Source organism: Amphiprion ocellaris, chromosome 3 (genome assembly GCF_022539595.1).
Source record: "Amphiprion ocellaris isolate individual 3 ecotype Okinawa chromosome 3, ASM2253959v1, whole genome shotgun sequence".
Taxonomy (NCBI): Eukaryota; Metazoa; Chordata; class Actinopteri; family Pomacentridae; genus Amphiprion; species Amphiprion ocellaris.
The window spans coordinates 33,793,325-33,815,077 of NC_072768.1; the positions used below are offsets into that span (position 1 = coordinate 33,793,325).

Consider the following 21,753-nt stretch of genomic DNA (forward strand, 5'->3'; position numbering starts at 1 on the left):
CTGTAATTCATTATCTCCTCAGCCCAAGCAAAATCAGCAGGAAAAAAAATCAGAGGTGAGTCATGTGGAGTTAAAGACAGATCTGCTGCAAGTGTCTTTTTCACCACCCACAATTCTGTTTCTATACAACAATCTCTCCTCCAATACATGGAAACTTGGTGCCTCTTTGTAGTCATTTTGCATCTCTTTGTAATAATTCAGCATCTTTTGTCGTGCTTTTGCATTCCTTTGAAGTCAGCTTGCATCTCTGCAGTTGCTGTTTTGCATGTTGTTGTAGCCATTTCATATGGCTCTGTAGTAATTTTGTCTCTGATTTAGGTGTTTAGTGTTTCTATTTGCTTGTTTTGCATCTCCGCAGTAATTTTTCATCTCTGTAGTAATTTCTCTACTCTTTGTGTCCAATTTGCATCTCTTTCTACTCACTTTGCAGCTGTTTTGCATCTCCATGTTTGTGTTGCATATCTTTGTATTAGATCTGCATCCTGATGTGGTGAGATTTTTATCTCTTTGTAGTCAGTTTGTGTCTCTTTGTGGTCACTTCATGTTGTTTTGTACTCATTTTGCAGCGCTTTCTAGTTATTTTGCAGGTCTTTGCTGTCATTTTAGGTATTTTTTCGGAGCTGATCTAACATCCACAGAGACACTGAGCGCACGTGACTTTCTTTCCATTTATTAACCTGCACGTGGACACAGACACAACTTTATAAAATTAATAGTGAACACATTTAATACAAATATACACAGCAATACACGTGGTTGTTTAATTACACAATTCAGCACTGCATAAAAAGTACATTAAAAACATGGCAGAAACGTTGGCTTATCATAACACAAACGGCATCATAGAAATATACATTCGATATATATGCATATCAGAAGCTTCTCTGCTTCTGCTCTTTAAAACTCTGACAGTTACAACATCTTCATTTATTGTGTAATACTTCATTTACTTTCAAGAGAATCTCATAAAATATTTACAGAATCTGATAAATACATAGTTTGGCCAAAAAAACCCCTAAAACATCATGCGTCTGTGTTCATCAGCATTGGTTTGTAAACAGTGAGTAGATATTGGTGACATGCAGGATGAACCAAAGTCATAAGAAATACAAGGATTTTGCAAAAGCTAGCAAAATGGCCCCATATTTAACAGCCTAATGAGTTCCCTCAGTATCCCACATCTATTCTGTGTTAGTGCTACAGTTGCCATTATGACCCCATTTTAATCTGAGTCCGTCCTCTTCGATTAGCGTTAAACCCACCTATCAGACCACTGCTGGTCAAAACTTCTAAATAAAAACCTCCCTCCGGTGACGGGGTGAAGAAATCGTGCTCTGCTGAGTCCATCAGACCACCACACATGAGCACAAACAGCTTTCATCTGATCTGCTACCTCAAAAAGGATCCATACAACAACGGGAGAGGAATCAACCACTGATACAGCTCAGCTTACAAAGGACTTCACACAAAGGAGTTGTATGTATCACATGGTATCAATCACAAGACACAAACACATGCAAAAAGTAAAATGAAAACTACATCTCGATGAATCATTTTTCATCCGTCTAAAAATGGCCAGCGTTTTACCTGCATATTATCTGGCCTCTTTACACATGCAAGGTCCTTCACCGTCGTAGATCTTTAGCTTAAAGAAACAAAGAATATCACTTCTGATGGATTCACACTAGATACTGACCAAACATTCTGTAACCAGTAAAAACTTTGCAAATATAATGACAGGAATGTCTTCAATGTTTGATTTATTTTTTAGTTCACAGCTGACATACATACTTTTGTTCTGTATTAACGAGAAGAGAGGTTTCGTCGAGCTATTGTACAGCTTGTTGGGCTCCGTCTCACTCTGGCGCCATGTTGGCTGGTGGTAGATTCCGCTGTTTAAAGTACTGGGTGACCTGCTGAGGCAGCTCGGCCAGGACGGATTTGGCGAGGGTCTCCTTGGGTGCCTGACGGAGAGAGAGATTAAAACAGAACATTAACTTCTACAAAAACGCTGAAGGGTTGAAAAGGTCAGGATACTTCTGATTGCCTCTTGTGCTCTTTTACCACTAATGCAAATGACTTTTCCAGTATGACAATTGTATCTACATGTGCAGTGTTTTGGGATGGCTTGTTGCTATTTCAACATGATAAAGCCCCTGTTAATGAAGTCATAAAAATGGCTTTCCCAGTTTGGTGTGGAACAGCCTCATCAGCCCACACAGAAACAAATTACAACTCAGAGTGGAAACAGGAACTTCCAGGCTCTGTTACAGATGTAAGACAACTTCATTCAAAATCTCACTGTCATTTGTACCAATTCTGAAGTCTAACTAGAATTACCACCTTACAGCTGTACACCTCCACCAACCAGTCAAGTTGCAGTTTACATCCATGATTGTCCAGTCCATCCACAGAAACAAAAAAATGGGTTAAATTCTTTGTATGTGTTCATGTTTGGCCGATAAAATTGATTCTGATAGCGTACAAACTTGTAGCCATCACAGTAGATAATGCTTCATAATGGATGTTGCTGCAAAGAAGCTATAGATAGTAACACATGGATGCTTTACATATATCGTCAATGGAGAAGATCTAATCAGTCACCATAGTTTTAAGCTGGACACCCAAGATGAGTGTCACCACTTTAATATTCAGCCAAATGTGAAGTCTTGTCACAATCTCTCCTTCTGTTCCTGAGTTGTGGTGTTGTGGTGTCGTCACAGTATGCTATTTTTGTGAGATGTTGTCATAATTATTGCATGAATTCTTACATTTTGTCAGTGACCTATGACCACCAAAACCTAACAGTTTCATCATTGAGTCGAAGTAAACATTAGTGCTAAATTTGAAGAAACTCTGTGCATTCTTTCTAAAGACCAACAGGGGGTGTCTGCTCTGTTTGCAAAAAGAAGTCAGATTGTACAGAAGTCAATGAGGAAAATGTTGCTACTTTCCCCTTGAATGGTTAACTCACTGAACATTTCCCTAATGAGTTTATAGACTCAACTGATAGTTTGAGGTCTTCTTCAAAAATTATGGTCCCCTACAGACTAAAGAAGATGATAAAGCAAGGTATATTTTAGGATGGGATGACCTGAAATTGACAGGTTATTTGCATGGTTTTCAGTCAATTCCATACCAGGCTTGTTAAGTTTGGTTTCAAAAGAGTAAGATGGTGACGGCTAAATGCCAAACGTGAGGCCTCAAAACAATAGTCTACAAACCAACCAATGATGTCCCGGTGGCCTGGAACAAACATATGTAAAGTATACAGCAGGGACAACAAAAAAAACCCCCTGATGAAATGGAAATTGCATTAAGTTGCATGATCTAGAGGAACAGAGGCTAACCTTGACAGGAAGTAAGTCATGACACTTTACCCAGCCACAGTCAAATACAAATCAAGACTCGGGGTTATAAAACTTGTGCCTCCGTTGCTCTGGCATTCAAATGACAGTAAATCTGTGCAGCTAGCTTCTAAAACCTGAAGCCAGAACCCATAAAATAAGATAAATAATACAATTTATTGACCAGCCAAGCTGTCAGTATAGTTAAATGCTATACTAAATATTTATGTCTCTGCTAACTGACCTGTGGAGTTCCTCAAGGCTCCACCCTGGGACCACTTAAATTCTCCCCTTCAACGCACACTATTTGGCAGTTTTGTTGCTTCTTCTATCACTGCTATGTCCATATATTTATGAAATCGTTTATGAACTTTGAAACCCTCAGCCCAAATGTCTTAATGACTTCAATGTCTGGATCGCTCAGAGCATCCTGCAGTTTGTCACAGTGATTTAAAACCAGCCCTTTGAAAAATATCAAACCGCTTCCCTGTTTCTCATTCAAAGCTGGTTTCCAGAAACCCCTCTAATCAGTTACTCTGTCCCATTCTTCTCAGTTAATACCTTTGTCCCTTCTTGTCTTTTTTAGGAGCCAAAACAAAGCGCCCATTGCTTTGTTTCCTCATCTCTTCACTTTTGAAGTGTTCTGTCTTCTTAAAAGCAAATAAGCTGTTGCACAGTTACACTAGCTCAAACGTCTGCTGCGTGATTACTAATTAAGACTCCACAGAGTTCCCATATCAACCTGGTGCTGCCTTCACTCTGGCTTCCAGCTAAATTTAGGCTTAAAAATAAAGTGATTCTAGTTCCTTTCAAAGCATTAATCAGAAGTAGAGCTCCTGGTGATGCAGCGACTCAAAGCAGCTGAGCTTTTTTCTCCAAGATTACAGATCAGAAAACTCTGCTCATCTTCAAACAATTTATTATCAAGGTTGTTTTATTAATGCAAACTTTCTGTTCTCATTCTTAAATAACTGTACTTGTCTTTGATTGAAATATGGATTCAGAAGCTTGCTATTGTCTTCTTTGTAAGTATGACGCATTTAGCGACCTTGGTTTAGAAACTTGCTGAAGAAATGAAGTTTTACTTACGCTGTGCTTGGTCTCATGAATTGGTCTTCAAAGCAGGTCCTGACTACAGTACATGCATTACTTTCTAATCAGTGGTGGAAAATAACACTTCAAGTCCTGTCTGAATTGCAATTTAAAAGCACTTGTACTTTGAGTATTTCCATTTTTTGTACTTTTGATCTACTGCAGTGAGGATGGAAACATACTTTTTGCTACACCACATTCACATAATGACTTTAGTTACTATTTACTTTAAAGATTCAGATTAATAGTACAACATAAATCCAGCAAATTAAATGTGGTTTATTGTTATCTATAAATGTGTCCTTTTAAATTTACAAGCTATCCAGTAGTCTATAAAGTAAAAAAAAAATATTTGAAAACACTTACCAGCTGCATTAATTTACACATCAGGGATGTCCCAGTCAGGTTTTTCTGCCCAAATTCAGTCATATCCAAGTCATTTATTACTTAATCTGCCAGTTTCATCTGATGAAACTGATCCCTGGATAATACACACTTGATTGTTTGCACTTGCACTACAGGCAAATTCATTTTGGCAAAGCATTTTGGGGTTTAGCTACCAATGAGGCACCATGACAAAGACTTCTGTGATGCTTAATGACTTCTAGCCAGGGCTCATAAGTTTGAGTCAAGTTGAAATCAACTAGAAAAGTTTTCCTATATATATCAGTAGAATATGAAACAAAAGTGTCGTTGTGGCCTAAATCATGTGTCTATCAACTAAAACAGTAATATCATCAAAGAAGGACTTTCTGCTATACTTAATTCGTGTTATCAATTAATCAAATATTGATTGATAATGCTGCATATATTAAGAAAATTATTCCACATTTTCATCATCGCATGTTGCTACAAATTGTGGTGGTGCAGATGTAAACAAAGGATCAGGTTCAGGTTTGTGCAGATAACAGTCAATTTAAAAATGCCTTTATTAGTCCGCTAATAAATTCTCCTGCATCAATAACTACAATTAAGTAAACTACATTTTTCATGAATTCTGCAGAATTACTTGCACTTTAAGCACAATTTTACTTGTAATAAAGTATTTCTACACTACTATTGCATTTTAGTTCAACAAAAGCTGCTAACTTTCAGAGTATTTCAGAGTCACCATCAACTATAGCAACTTTCTAACAATCTGTAGTGAAAGTTAGCGTGCCCAGCACAGCTCATCATGTCAGGTCACTGTAATTTCTACATTTTCTCAGCCTCATTTCTCCCTCTTCCTCTGTGTTCAGTCATTTGCTGTCTTTCAATCTCCCACCAACCTGGAATGAGGCCAGAAAACACTGTCTGTTCCTCCCAATACAGAGGAAGTCAGCTCACCCACCAGCAGCCCACACAGGCAAACCATACACATGGAAACATGACAAAAAGCCCCAAAATGCACTAAATGAGCTCTCCTGTGCACAGCCTGAAAAAGTGCACACACTAATTAACCCGTGCGCTTACCTGCAGCACACGTGTAAACTCTCATTAACAGGTTTTACATGCGCGGTTTGCTTATCAACACAACACGACTCACAGTGTGTCTGCTGAGTCTGAGATAACCAAGCAGCCACCCTCATAGAGTGGATACTGTGAGTGTTGTGTGTGCGATCAGCTGCAACCTGAGCAGCAACATTCTGCCATTTTAGTAACGCGTTCACATTCAGACAGTATAACAGCATGTCATTAGGTAAGGCCTCTACTGCAGACCTAAGATGGAGTCAAAGTGACACCGTAAATCACAGGTTGACACGTTAGTTTGGTGAGTGGAAGACATCAAACTTCACTGGGACCCATTTGGTTTATGGATGATTCAACATTAACTTTTAAAAGTTTAGAGATGGTTGTGTGTGTTCTGAATATTCATGTTTCAACAAAGTCAAAGCATTTATGGCAGTATTTGCTCCCCTATGTGTATTTCAGCTTCTTAAAGATCCGGTCTAGCGTAAATCAAGATTTTTTTTATTTGTTAACATCTCCATATGGTGGTTTTTTTTTTATGTGGTGGAACTGCAGTGTACTCAAGGCAGTCTCATATGTCTCATATATCTCATATGTGTAGCACAATACTGCCTCACATGGGGCACCAATAAAACCTGTAGTGTAATGTGTAGCCTCAGAGGGATGAAAATAATAATAATATGTAGCATAACGACACTTTATAGTGTAAACTACACTTTATGATTAAAATTTTGCATTTGTTTATCAGGAGTACCACCAAATATAAAATTTGGTTAATCAAGTGAAGTGCAAAACTATCCAGTGAGCACATTAAAGTGCAGTTAAAATCATTCTAAGACTATGACCATGACAACAATACTTGCAATAATAATTTTCAGACTCTTTGGGGCTGCAGAAACAAGCTTTAAACACAAAATGGACACATTTTTACCAAGTGTCGATATGAATAGTGCTGATCAGTGTTCAAGGAAAGCGATAACCAGCACTTGGAACCTATACAAATTTCTAGTAAAATGAAAATCTTGTCATCAAAATTTAGGACAACACAAACTTCAGCACGAAACTTTGTTGAAATGCCTTCGGTTTGGTTTGTCTTTCTATGTGTCTGTATGTTTATAGTACTTGGACCAATACTCACATTACGGAAATCTCTGAAAGGGACGAACTGCACGATGTCCCGAACAGCCTCTTCTCCCGTGTTGGACCTCAACACGCTGGCGTCTCCGTCAAGGAACTCCATGGCAGCGAAGTCTGCGTTGCCCACACCGATGATGATGATGGACATGGGCAGCTTAGACGCCTGTACAATGGCATCGCGGGTCTCATCCATGTCGCTGATGACACCGTCTGTGATGATGAGGAGTGTGAAGTACTGCTGCAGAGGGGAAGAGGGATGGTGAAAGGGGCGAAATGGAAAGAAGAGAAAATGTGACTTTTAGCAGCGCTCTGGCTGGGAAATCAACTATAATCCCGATAATTATGCTTTGAATAATGGTGACAAAATGGTGTTTTTTTAAAAAAGAAATGGCAATAGTGTTTCAGATATTGCCGTGATTGATAGTGAAGGGAGAAAAATAGGAACCAGAATGAAAGCTCTTCTGCAATTCAGCACATTGAGCTCCGTTCATATGATGGAAAACACCATCTGTTCCTGAAACAAAGACCCCAGAGATGAATGATGAATGAGTAAATGAAGTTATTATTACTCAGATCCAGTAACAAAGAACACACCTACAGCATACATCTACATATTCGGGTGTGTCTGACCCGTTTCTCTATAGTTTGTGAAAATCTGTGTGTGTTTAAACTGTTTAAGTAGAATGGGAAGTTTCACGGCCGAATCGAAAGATGTCCTGTGCAGACAGATGGCACTCATCCTTCCTCTTCTCAGTCATTTTATTTACAAACAAACATACACAAATGCTCAGTAAACCATTTTCAGGAGACGGCATCCTGTGGATAAAATACACTTACATCTGTGCTAACGTGGGAGATGGAACACTATTTTAGTCCAGCGTTCTGACAGGAATAAATGAAGGAAATACATTTTCATGACAAAAATATAGCATCAAACTTATTTCACAAGGCAACCATGATGGCTGGTGCTGAAGAACAAACCCTTTATGACTGCACAGCAAGTTAAGAATGCTCTCTAGGATGTACCGTGCCTTTAAAAAACATCCACCATCCTTGGGAGTATTTTATTGCTTTTCAGCATTCAGTCATGGTCAGTTTAACTAAGACACCTATGACTCCTCTGAAAGAGTTACGACTTCAGGGGCTGAGATGAGAAACACTGTGCATACAACAACAGCTGGCTGTTCTTCACCCTTCAAAATGGAGAGTGGCAAAGAGAAAGCTATTGTTGGGAAAAAAAAAAACTCTATTTAAATCTTGGCTACATTTTGCCTAAAGGCATGTGGGAGACTCAGAATTTAGGTGGAGGAAGGTTCTATGTTTGGCAAACACCAAACACTGCACATCATCACAAACACACCGTACCAACTGTGAAGCACGGTGGTGGCAGCATCATGACGTGGAAATGCTTCTCTGCAGTAGGCCCTGGGAGGCTTGCAAAGGCAAGGGCAAAATAATGCAGAAAATATTGGAAAATTCCAGAGAACAACCTGAAGAAGTGCACAAGAGAACTATCATGAGAGAAAATTTGTGTTGCAGCAAGACAATGACACAAAGCCTAGAGCCAAAGCTACACAGAAAGGGATTAAAGAACAGCAAGGTGAATGTCCTGGAGTGGCCAAGCCAGAGTCCAGACCTGAATCCAAATGAGAATTTGTAGCTAGACTTGAAAAAAGGCTGTTCAGTCACAATCCCTGTGCAGCTTGACAGAGTTTAAGCAATTTTGTAAAGACAAATGGGGTAAAATTGCAGTATCCAGATGTTCAAGACTGACTGAGACATATCCACACAGGCTAAATGCTGTAATTGTGGCCAAAGGTGTATCAACTAAATACTGACTTGAAGGTGGTGAATACTTGTGCAATCATTATTTTACTTTTATATTTTCAATTAAATGACATTACTTTGGAGAAATCTGTTTTCATTTTGACATGAAAGAGTCTTTTCTTGGGTAAATTTTTGTCCAAAATGCTAAACCTTACTGACGGTGATTCAAACCAATAAAAGATGAAAACTTTCAAGGGTGGTAAAGCCTTTTTAGAGGAACTGTACATGTGTTTTTCATGACTAGGGCTCCATAAAAATCTCCGGTAAGCCATAAAAAGAGAAAGACCGAATTGTAGGTCACAAACGCACCCAAAAATAAACAAAAACCAACCTCTATCAAACTAATCAAAAGATAAATGTACAGAGAAAAAAAGACAGCTGATCACCCAAAACATACCAAGACCATGGTGAGACTATCTGTCAAACACAGTGGTGTTCTAACATACTGATGATTCCACAGCTGATGGAAGAAACAAGATGAATGCAGAGGTATACAGGAGCAGCATCAAAACTCCTCCAGCTCACAACAATCCTGAACCATCTGTGCGTCGACGACTTCAGCAAATCATTGACAGCAAAGGATTTTCCACAAAATATTTGATATGATAATTTAGCTTGATTTCATGTTTATTTTCCCAATGACTCTGGGCACTGTGTGTTAAAAGGGCTACATCTCCCACACAGTTGTCTCTATATTGATGTAAACCCACTCAAATTAAAGCCGAGACTTGGCACTTTCATGTAGCATCCGTTATTTTATTCTAAATTGAATATGCTGCAGCACAGAGCCCGGAGAATAACAAACGTGTGACTGTCTAAATATTTACCGTCTGGACTGTATTTCCCTCTCTCTCGCTTTGACACAAACACAAACATGCATTAGTTCCGCATAGTAAAATGCAAATGGTCGCCCTGTGATAAGAAGAGACAAGGTGAAGACGCACACTGACTTCACTTGGAACACAACCACACTTTCACGTGACACACAAACAGACACGCACGCGCAGGGAGGGCTCTGAAGCCGCTCGCTTTAATGTGCTGACAGCTAACAGCGCTCATTAGAGAATAATTATCGCACACACACACACAGGGTCGCTCACACACTGGGACAGACTGCACTGGCCTGCAGCCTGGGTGTGTGTGTGTGTGTGTGTGTGCGTGTGTGTGTGTGCGTGTGTGTGTGTGTGTGGCGCTAACGGGAGCGTGTTCGAACACAGGTTCTCTCATTATCCGGAGAACAGAAAGGCCGGAGCAGAGCAGCAGCCTCCAACCTACACATCAGCCTCAGCAGACCCCAGCATGTGGTCCACACACTTCTGCTGCAGCTGTCACATCTCATTGTCGGCTACTCCTTCCTGTGTTCAGCCCGTGTTTGAACTCGCTGTAATATGAAACAAGAAAAGGGCCTGCAATCATTTCCTTACAGAAACAAAAGGACCGTGACACACACGCAGACGAGTACAAGCCTTTTGTGCATTTTTGCTCGTGTATTTGTTCTCTGCAGGGTGACAGGGTGCAATTAGGGACAAAAAGCACCGTGGGAGCATAATGATACCCAGCTACTGCACTGTCTTCAGACACAGGGGGACATGTACCACTTGTGTGAAGTTTGTGGATACCCGAGCTTCTGAGAGGGTCACACATCTGTACACACATCTGCAGGAACATCACGCTGAGCTTTCACAGGTAATTTTCACTCTTCGTTGTTTTTGGACAACGTGTGAAACTGCTGTTTGTGACCACTGTTGTGTTGATTTGAAACATGAGCCTAAAAATAACAGTGTTATTCCAAGAATTTGTCACAATTTTGCTCAAAGCTGAAAAACTTCTCACGACAAAGTGATTCACTCAGGTCGATATTGATAATTAGTAATCATTTTTAATGATCTATTTTTAAAACCAGGAGACAGAAAGTTGATTTTAGCCATCTTACTATGAGTTTAACCACTACAGGCTATTTTTTTCAAGACACATAGGTATATTTTAATATTAACACAGCAGTAAAAGAAAATTACACAGAAATAAAAATAACTAAGGATAAAAGAATAACCCCTCTTGAATACAAATTAACCCCAAGAGCCCCAAGAAGCAGTTTCCACACGATTTTCCTCACTGTGGGCTCATTATTCACTGCAATATAAAGTCTGCACCTCTAATGAAGCAGCACAACTGACAATAAAGCGAAAAAACAAACAACAAAATGCCCAAACGGGTTACCAATAATGGCTCTTCATAATACTTTGTTTGTTGCTACTTTTTATATTTATTTCCATACTCGTTTCCTATCTACTCTATGTAAGGACAGCCAGTAGTTCAGTCAAAAAGTTCTAGATTTTGTTCCAGAGCACAAGGTTTTTAGTTTTTTACACTGACTCATGAAAACAATCTATTTTTGGTGAAATTTTAAATGGGACATGTATTAGGACACAATTTTAAGTTTAGATTTGGCAACATTTCCAGGTAAATTTGTATGTTGCTTTAAAATATATTTTTTTTGTTATTACTTTTTCTGGCTTTGATAAATGGTGTAATTTTGATGGCATATTTTTGAAAATAATATGTCTTTTTAACTCATCAGTGAGTTTTGGGCTTTAGAGGGTTTAACAAACAAAACAATAAAACCTGGAAGCGCATGGACCCTCTGAACTGCAAGCAGTTTCTGGATGTTCTTTCAGATTTTTACTCACTGTGGGCTCATTTTCACCTAAATAAAAAGTCCTGGAACTCTATGGAAACAGCACAGCCATGACTAGAAGGACAGAGAACTCACAACTGTCTTCTGAGCAATATAACACCATTATAATGCAATAACTGATTAAATAAAGAAAGCCAGACTTGCGCACCTTGGGAGACCTGCACAGAAGCCAACAGGGAGAACAATTTGGGGGCGAAGGGACTCTTTAATCAAGCAAAATGATTGGCTGTTTATGTGCCAGACAAGGAGCATGGCTGGAGTTGATTCATGCAAACATTTATGTCTAACTATTGAACATTTAATTGAACAACTTTCTTACTGCTATTGGTGTCTGTCACTGGGACATAAAGCTGCCGTTTTACCACAGAGACCTGAGACCATTGTAATCCTTAGTGCTTAGTAGAAGGCAACTGGATTTCTTTTTCTTTTTCTTAAGGACATTTCACCTCCCATCCAAGAGGCTTCTTTCTACTAAAGCACGTAGGATTACCGTGACCTCAGTGACTGACAGTCTACAGACAGCCAGACAGACAATTGTGTTGTTGACACTGTGTTGTTGTCAATCTAACACAACCGAAGAGGAAGTTCTTATAAATCCAACGTGAATGACACAGTCCCACAGCTCGAGGAATACTGTAACAAGGAATGATTCCAAAATAGAAAAGCCTTTCTGGGTTTGAGATGGAGCCTCAGGCTTCATCTTATTTTGGATTTTATGTGTTAGTGCCTCTGACATATAATCCAGTGGTTAAGCAGTCAGAAGTGCAGTCTGCTGCAATTCACTAGTTCTGCCTAAAACTGAAGTCAGATCAAACACGCTTAGCTGGGATTGGCTCCTCTGCTAAGAGATGACCATTTAGGATGGTCTGTTTAAAGCTGTGTGTTGAAAGAGACACTCGGTGAAGGAAACGCTGAGAAGCTGCAGGTTGTGTTTTAGGAAACTAACAACAATCACAACACTTACAGAATTTAAAGGTCATTTGAGTCTTAGCTGTGACTATATAAGCAGGTCTTCCAAACATGAAAGGCTCCAAGTAATCTAAGTTTCGAGCAGCACACCAGAAAGCCTGTACGGTCGTGTTTTTAAAGTTTTAGAAACATTTTTAACGCTCTGAACCACAGGTAGCTTCTGGACGTGTTTTGCTCCTGTTACATTTTTACTCACTGTGGGTTCACTTTTGCTGCAATATAAAGTCCTGCAGCTCTATAGAAACGGCACAACCACAGCTGGAAGTAGAGGGAACTCAAAAATGTCTTCTCTGAAATATGACATAGTTATAATGTGATAAATCGTAAAAAAGGAAGAAAAATAAAGTTGAATTTCTTTATTAGTGTTTTTTAAAACTGAAAAAACCTGGATTCGGTATGTACAACATTTTCCCAGGTGTCCACGTGTGTTACCAATACTGGAAAGTAGAGATTTTCTCATGCTATACGCATTTAACAAGTTAAATTCTTATTATTCAAGAGTTTATTTGTCACTTGTTCATATGTTCCTATACTTCTCTTTGCCTCCAGTTCAGCTGAAAGGTCTCAGAATTTTGGTTGTATGTTGTGCCAAGAAATGCATACATATATACTTTTTTACACTATGTGTGTTTGAGTAAACAATTTATTTTTGGCAAAACTTTTAATGAGACCTGGATAATGAAGTGATTTAAATGATTTCATATTGTCTGGGTCTGATAAATGGTGTGATTTTGGTGTATTTTTTCTAAGATAACTTGCCTTTCAAAGCTGATGGTGGGTCATGGGGTTCAGAAGGTCAACCAGAACCAGAGATGTGACTACATCACTCCTGTTTTAGCCTCTTTACACTGGCTACCAGCATGTTTTAGGTAAGAGTTGAAGATTTTACTGATTATTTTAAAGGACTGAAGATGGCTGACAACGAAAAGGGACAGAACGGAGCCCTCAGACTCTGAAATGATCTTTTATGGGAGAGTTTTTATTTCTCTTAAAAGCATTTGTACATTTTCCAACACTGTGTTGGTTTGGCACAGAATTGTGCAGCAGTACTTGTGGGTCTTTGAGGCTGTGATTAGGCACAATGGTGCATGAGCTAAATGCTAATGTTGGCATGCACTCAAAGACAATGTTAATATTTTGATGCTGAGAAGACATAATATACACAACATTTCAAAAGTTTGGGGTCACTTAGAAATGTCATTATTTTTGAAAGAAAAACTTTTTTTCAATGAAAATAACATTAAATTAATCAGAAATGCAGTCTAGACATTGTTGATGTGGTAAATGACTATTCTAGCTGGAAACAGCTGATTTTTAATGGAATATCTCCATAGAGGTACAGAGGAACATTTCCAGCAACCATCACTCCTGTGTTCTAATGCTACATTGTGTTAGCTAATGGTGTTGAAAGGCTAATTGATGATTAGAAAACCCTTGTGCAATTATGTTAGCGCATGAATAAAAGAGTGAATTTTCATGGAAAACATGATATTGTCACAGGGAAAACCCCAAACCTTTGAATGGTTGTGTAAATCATGTCCACCATCTTGCTAATTAACACCAAATACAATCCAGTAAAACTAAGACTAATGGAGATATGATCACTTTGGCTGTTTTAATCTTTTGCAAATTTGACCTGATGAGTCCGCTAGATGGAAAATTCTGAACATTACACAATTTACCACAGTTTAACCTGAAGGAAGCATGAACACATACACAAAATTGTACAGAAATCTATCCAGCAGTCGTTGAGATATTTGAGCCTGGACCAAAGCCTTGCACAGACAGAGTTTAGCCACCCCTCGAGCCGAGCCACCGGCACGGAAAGCAGTAAATGAGATGGAGGAAGCCTCCCTATCATGCTGCTAAGCCAGAAAACATGTGAAAAGCCTGGTCAGTGTCTCAGCTGCAGAGAGGTGTAAGATAGAAGAGGAGAGGACAGAAGTTGTCACTCCGGTCTGTCACCCTCCTCCCTGGTCAACATGCCAGCAGCTCGAGCCAACAGATGTACACACTTGTCCGTCAGAGTGGATAAATAATGAGCACTAACTCCCCTGACAGGCTGCTCACTGCTGCTCTACTTCTGCTGAGTAAACACAAAAACAGTGTTTGCTTTTCTTTGGTGTGATTCGCCTGAAGGTATGATACAAAGAAGAATATGATCAGTGAAGTGAATGAAAGGGAAAGCAGAGAACAAAGTGAGTCAGACACAACAGAGACACTTGCAGAGTACAAATAAAGGTAGAGAACCACCTCAGAAGTCCACGTTTAGTGCAAAAGAGCAGGAAAATGGCATTAAAAGGGACACATCAGTGAATGGATCAAGTAAACCTAAAGGGCTGTATAAAAGCACTGAGACGGGTGGAAAATAGAGCAATATATGACATGAAGAAAAGGTAGCAGAGCTATATAGATCTGTGAACTGTCACCAAGAAGAAAAGCCAGAATTCTTTGAGCAGGATAGACAAAATCACTTTCAAAAGAAACAGCAGCTACAGGTTTGAGAAGCTGAAATAAAATGTCTAAACAGTGAAGAGGATTTATGAGGGAATTTCCTTACTTATTTAAAGGTAGACAAACTTCTACTTGTGTTTTCTTGTATATCAGTGTGCACCTTTATGGCAACAGTACATTTATTATTACTTTATTGTATAGATGTTAATGCATCAAGTAGCAGCTACTCCCACAAGTAAATAGACCTAAATCAGCACAAAAACTGAGAAGGATAATGAAGATTTGTAAAATTAGTAGAACAATATGTACTTCGTAAGATTTTTTATTTTAATTGTTAATGTTTGTCTAATGAATATGAAGCACAAATCCCTTAATAATGAAGGTGATTATCTGTTCTGTATAGATGCTACAGTTTTTAAACTTTACACGAAGACATGCAAGAGTTTTGGCTAAATGCTAACCTTGGCATGCTAACAAGCCCACTGTCAAAAGGCTGTATGTAACAGATGGATGTAGCCTGTAAAGATGTATGTTTGAAATGTGAAGCTGACACAGAAACAATATCGTGTTTCTGCAGTAGAAGAAGTTGCAGTTTCTGGGCCACAATTCCTGCAGCACCACCTACTAAATAAAAAAGTGCGAAATAAACGGTACAGAAAACACGCAATGCGCAAAAAAATTACTTGCATAAAAGAACATTTATCTGGTTCAGTATTTGGCACTGTCACTAAAAACAAGGGTCCTAGAAATGCAATTTACAACTGAGGTCCTGACACAGAGGCAACTTAAACCTGCATTCTTTCTACTGACCAGCAGGGGGTGACTCCTCTGGTTAGAAAAGGAAGTCAGATTCTATAGAAGTCTATGAGAATATGACCATACTTCTTTATTATTTATTACTTCTATAAACATTTTTCTGATGAGTTTATGAATTGTGTGTTTCACGTCTCTTTCAATACAGCATGGTGTTAATTTTGTAAATTATGGTTACATTTACAGTAAAATAGACAATAAAACAGAACATGTTTCACTGTAAGTCATGTCCTCGAGTTCTCAGTCAGATCAGACCTCACTCATCACATCTGGTTTCAAAGATGAAGATGGCCAAATTCCAAACTTTAGGTTTCAAAATGGCAGTTCTTAAACTAATGGGTGACATCATGACGGCTACATCCATCTTTAAATTTAATGTTAGCATGTTAACATTTGCTATTTAGTGCTTGATATGGTACAGTCAAAGCAGAATGTCGTTATCCATTATACACTAAAATTTTCACCTGATGATGGCACAAGATAAAAAAAGAAAACAAGGCCATCAACATTATTAGATGATGTTATGGCATTTCACCCCATAGTAAAACAAAAATCAATCAACCTCATGGTGGTGCTAGAGGAAAGGTCAAAAGGTCACCAAAGTTAGTATCATTTGAGGACCAGTTCTTGCAATTCATCCAGTATATGCTGAGGTATTTAACTCGAGAACAAAGTGGCTGACAAACAGACTGACATCAACATGCCCAGAGGTTAGAGTGACTATAAACAGTAAAACAAAGCAAATTCAGACTTTTCCTTAAAGTAACCTGTCAGTGGAAGTCATAACGGTGAAAAAAATAAAAAGTGAAAGAGTTGAAAGTAAGAGTAACAGTGCCTCTGAGGACAATAACATCATCTGCCATGACTGATTTCACGGTCTGCCCATTCTTCCAACACTACTGCTGTCCACTGTGGAATTTAAAAACACAATACAGGCTGAAAGCAGCACAGTTGCTGCAGCCAAAGCTGGAAGGAAAGGTGGCAAAAAACAGAACAACAATATAACATGCCAACAGTGTGAATGTGCAAATTAATACGTTTATCAATATCACTGCCCCATGATTAAGGTACGTGGAGATCTAACTATTATCATATTATCTGCATTGTTATTCTTATGCCGTATGTAATTGTAGCCATATTCTTTCAGCTGTAACCATGGTGGTGTTAAACTGTGTTGAAAGTAAGTGAAAAATAAATACAAAAACATTACTTCAACCGGTGAGTAGGCTCTCTGCAAATCAAATGATGCAGCCTATAATATGATGAAATGGTATTGAAAATTTCCTGGTGTCGACAGGGAAAAAAACATCAAGGAAGACTGCACTTGACATCTGTCATATCTATGCTTATCAGGGAAAAAATGGTTCAGATGCTCTCTATCTGTGCAAAGATTTTCTAGGAATGTCATCCATCCATTTTCTCTTGCTGAACCTGGGTTAGATCGCAGAGGCAGCAGGTCCCTCTTTACAGTAATGCTTTCCAGTTCTTTTCAAGGACATCCAAAGTTGTTTCCAGGCCAGATGAGATATGTAACCCCTCCAGCAAATTCTGGGTCTACCCTGGAGTCTCCTTCCTGTTACCCATAAAACTTCCAAAGGAAGGAACCTATGAAGCATTCTGAACAGATACACAAACCACTTAATCAGATAGCCAGATCACCTCTTGTCGTTCTTCTCAGGGGTGTCCAAAGGTGTTTCCAGGCCAGATGAGATATGTAATTCCTCCAGTGAGAACTTGGTCTACCCCGGGGTCTCCTGCTGGTTGGATGTTCCCACATAACCACCAAAGGAAGACGTCCAAGAGGCATCCTAATCAGATACCCAAACCACCTCTTCCAGTTCTTCTCGGGAGTATCCAAAGACATTCCCAGGCCAGATGAGATATGTAATTAGTCCAGTGAGAACTTGGTCTACGCTGAGGTCTCTTGCTAGTTCTGTTCCAACATAACCTCCAAAGGAAGACATCCAGGAGGCATCCTAATCAGATACCCAAACCACCTCTGCTAGTTCTCCTTGGGGGCATCCAAATGCATCCCCAGGCCAAATGAGATGTGCAATCTCTCAAGCAAGTTCTTGGTCTAGCCTGGAGTCTCCGCTCAGTTGCCCGAAAAACCTCCAAAGGAAGTTGCCAAGGAGGCATCCTGATCAGAACCGCCTTACCTGGTTCCTTTTGATGTGATGAAGCAGCAACTCCACTCCTATCACTTCCATGTTCATGTTAATTTTAACCTTCTATGCTGGTTTATATACATTAAATGAACATTTCTGTGATCAAACCAACAGACTGAAATGCTTTATGCTTATGTTTACTATTAGCTCTAGACTTTTTAAAAAACTCTTGAACCTTGTTTTCTAAATATCAAGTAATTTCTTTGACTGTACATTTGGGCAATTTTAGTACCTTATTTCTTCAACAAGCATGTTTTTGTACATTTATTGCACGTTCTTTTGTACATTTGGTTTTCTTATCTTTCTTGAATGTTATTATCTATCTGTCTGTCTGTCTGTCTGTCTGTCTGTCTGTCTGTCTATCTATCTATCTATCTATCTATCTATCTATCTATCATCCATCCATCCATCCATCCATCCATCCATCCATTCCAAACAACTATATCGCAGATGGAAACTCAGTATTTCTAGATGCATGTGCAGACAGAAGAAGTTCCTACAGTTTAAAACCAAACCTACACCACTGATGGGCAGGTCTGTCTACAGAATACTGTACTCTGACAGTCTGGCTGGATTTGTAGCTGTTGTGGTTGGAGTCGGCAGCTGTGTCTGGCAACACACAACTCCGCCAGCAACATATTCTACCTCTCAAGTGAGAAACGAATAGAGAAGAAGAGCTGGGACTGGAATGCAGCCTGCATATTTGCAAATGTTTTCATCTCAACAGTGTCTCAACAGGTCCAACTTTAGCATAATTAAAACGCTGAAAGGCTGATTAAAAGGTAAGCTGTTGTTCACCCACCGCTGCTTTCTCCTGCTGAAGGGCCTGAGCAGCAAAGCGTGCTACATGGTTGATGATCGGAGCGAAGTTCGTCGGGCCATAGAAGCGAATGTGAGGGAGGCAGGCGGAGTAGGCCTGGGCGATGCCTTCCACGCCTGGAGATGCAGAAAAACAAGACATTTAACATCAGACACACTGAGAAAGGTAAACATGAATTAGAAAAGTGACATAAGGAGGAAGACAGGTGTGAAATCCATACAGTGCATCTCCAAACTCCAAGGAGACTGTTCAACCAGAGGTCACAAGCTCATGAAAACATATTGGTGTTTCTCATCAGTGCTGCTATTTTAGACTCCAATCAGACAGGGATCATTTGCTGAACCTCCTGCATGGCTTTTTATTTCTTTAAGGGAACTGGGAAGCCAACACTTAAACACAGCTCTACTTTTCAAAAGTCTCCTGACTAATAACTCATTTCATTTTGATCAAAATATACACCTTCAGAGCCAGAAATGCAAATAGACAAGAGATTTAAAAATGTACGCACTGTAAGTTTTCACTAGCTGAGAACAAACAAGCATTTGTTTGTCAAATATAACGGTAAGCCCTTGTTAGGAGAGTTGCACATTATATAAAAAGCTTTTACACAGCAGCACTTGCAGCCCTGCAGTTCAGGTTTTGTTGCTTAGTCCGGAACTTTTTCATCTCAGAGTGCACCGGAGGCTGCATTGGCCAAGAAAAGAAGCTAGTCCAAAAAAGAAAAGGCCATTTGCGGAGGCAGATGTTTTAATAACAGCAAGCCGGGTATCTATTTTGCAAAAGAATCTAATATTTTAACACAGGCCTTCTCTGGCAGGGTATAAATGCACTTACTTAACATGACCTTCCTGATTCTATCAGGCTAAAATATGCCTCACACAGTTTCATTCTGGGTGTCACAGTTTTGCTCTCAGCAGTTGCCGCTCAAGTGGGTCGCATTTGTCTATAAATACATTTGCATTCTCCACATTTCAAATGCTAATGGTGTGTTAACAGATGCAACTGCACCATATTAAGAGGACTTTCTGTTTTAATAAAGAAAGGTGCAAGATGCTGATGAGGTGCAAAATGTATTTAGGTGTCATGATGGTGAGGAAATGTTAGTTACTGTGTGTTTTTATGTTGAGTAACCTTTAACTGGCACATTTAAACAAGACAAAGAATCTGTAGCCATAATAGCAGTTACGACTGGCACAAATGGTGAATTTCAGTGCAATAGAAAGTCCTGAAATGGAGATTTTTTTTTGGGTTTATTGCGGCTAGAAGCAGAAAGAACTTAAAAATATCTTCAGTTCAGTATAACAGCATTATACTATCACAAAAAATTAGAAAGATGAATGCGAAAGTATAATTTCTTGGATTATTTATCGTACAAAAATGGACAAAAACTGAAATTAACATGTACAACATTTTTTCAGTTGCCCTCAAGCATGACTAGAAAAAATGGTGCCTCTACATACTATTGATATTTAACTATTTACATTTTTACAGCCTCTACAAAGCAGCTGTTTTTCACGCCACTCTGCTGATCAACTCAAGAGAGATGTTTCACCATGCTGAATGTATCTTCCAACAACTTGCGCCTCTGTATACTGTTTTCGAGTGATGCTGCATTTATTTTATTCTTTCAGTATGTTTTAAAATCACTAATTTTATGCCATGTGACTGTTGGTTGCAGCTGAGTCAGATATAGCTGTTTAGTTGCATTAAGAGGCACAGAATTTTTTGCTTTTTACAGAATCTAGTTCGAAAAAACTGTATATTTTTAGCAATTTTTTGAACGAAACATATAGAATGAGGTGATTTTGATTAAATGTCACAATTGTAAGAATATTTTTCCTAACAGAACTATACATTGCACATAATTAGTTCAAGAACTGTTGGAAAGATGAAAATTCAACGATTTCGTTTGTTTTTACAGTTTCCTGTTTCTCTGATAAATGGTGTCATTTCAGCGATTCTCACTCAGAGTCATAGCATCGATAATGAAATGTGAAGGTTTGGATGTGAATTGTCACGAGGAACTGTGTCAACTGTGTGGTGTCATATTATATCACATTAATGTTCTTCCTGCTAATTCAGACTAACATCTACAGTGGGGGGTGTAGGTGAGGTGTGAAGCACTTATTTACTCAGATACAGAAAACAGTGCAGCACCTGCTGCTGTCGCCTGCTCTGGAGAGGCCCATTCTTTCTGTGTTGTTGTTTTTTTATTACTGGATGTCTTGCATTCTTTGTACACTTCAGTTACAGGGGAGACATTACAGGTGAAGAGGGTACATTTTTTGACTAATCAACAAAGAATATGGCACTTCCCCAGTCCAATAAGGCAACAATTTTTTTGAATTACAAGCATTATATATCTATATATACATAAATACCCTAATTTGTGATCATTTCCACAACAGAAATCTGAACATCGGATTAAGCCAATCTTGAAAATTCTTGTTTCATTTGTGTCAGAGTACAGGAGATTTTGGATATCTGTTTATACCACATGTAAAATCCATTCCTCCAATTTTTTTGGAATAGTATGTTCAATAAATCAGGCTAGAAATGAAACATGAACAAATCCCTCTCCTAAAATCTGCTGAATACAATGAGGAATAAAACTGCAAGGTTTGGGATACGGAAGTGCAACTGACATGGAGATTTCTGGCTCAGAGTGTGACAAAAAAGGTAATTTTCTGCCTATAATATAATGTGCATTATAAGATTTAATTCCTCTTTTATTAATTGGAAACTTCTATTTACAAATGAAACTTTTAAACAACAGATATCACCTTAAAACTTCACCAGTTGATTGCTATTAAATTTATGTTTAAATATGCAAAAATACTCTAATTTGCAAACTTGTCCTTTAGATAAAGTGTACAAAAAACAAACACCTGCATGTGTATTTTGGTTGTGTGGTGTTTTTTTTTTTTTTTTATTATTATTCCTTTAGCATAAAAAAGAAGGTGTGTTCTTGAAGCAAATATC

The 21,753-nt window shown here is 38.8% G+C and overlaps 1 protein-coding gene across 1 annotated transcript in view; it reads right to left on the reverse strand.

Moving 5' to 3' along the window:
- Positions 1 to 654: 654 nt before the first annotated feature.
- The window catches only part of cpne2 (copine II), a 75,112-nt gene continuing 54,013 nt past the window's right edge, over positions 655 to 21,753 (reverse strand). The window contains exons 15-17 of the mRNA XM_055009362.1: positions 18,754 to 18,887; positions 7,027 to 7,263; positions 655 to 1,964 (exon numbers count right to left, since the gene is read on the reverse strand). Of these exons, the coding sequence (XP_054865337.1) occupies positions 1,857 to 1,964; positions 7,027 to 7,263; positions 18,754 to 18,887 (479 nt within the window). The 3' untranslated portion in view covers positions 655 to 1,856. The remainder of the gene's footprint in view (positions 1,965 to 7,026; positions 7,264 to 18,753; positions 18,888 to 21,753) is intronic.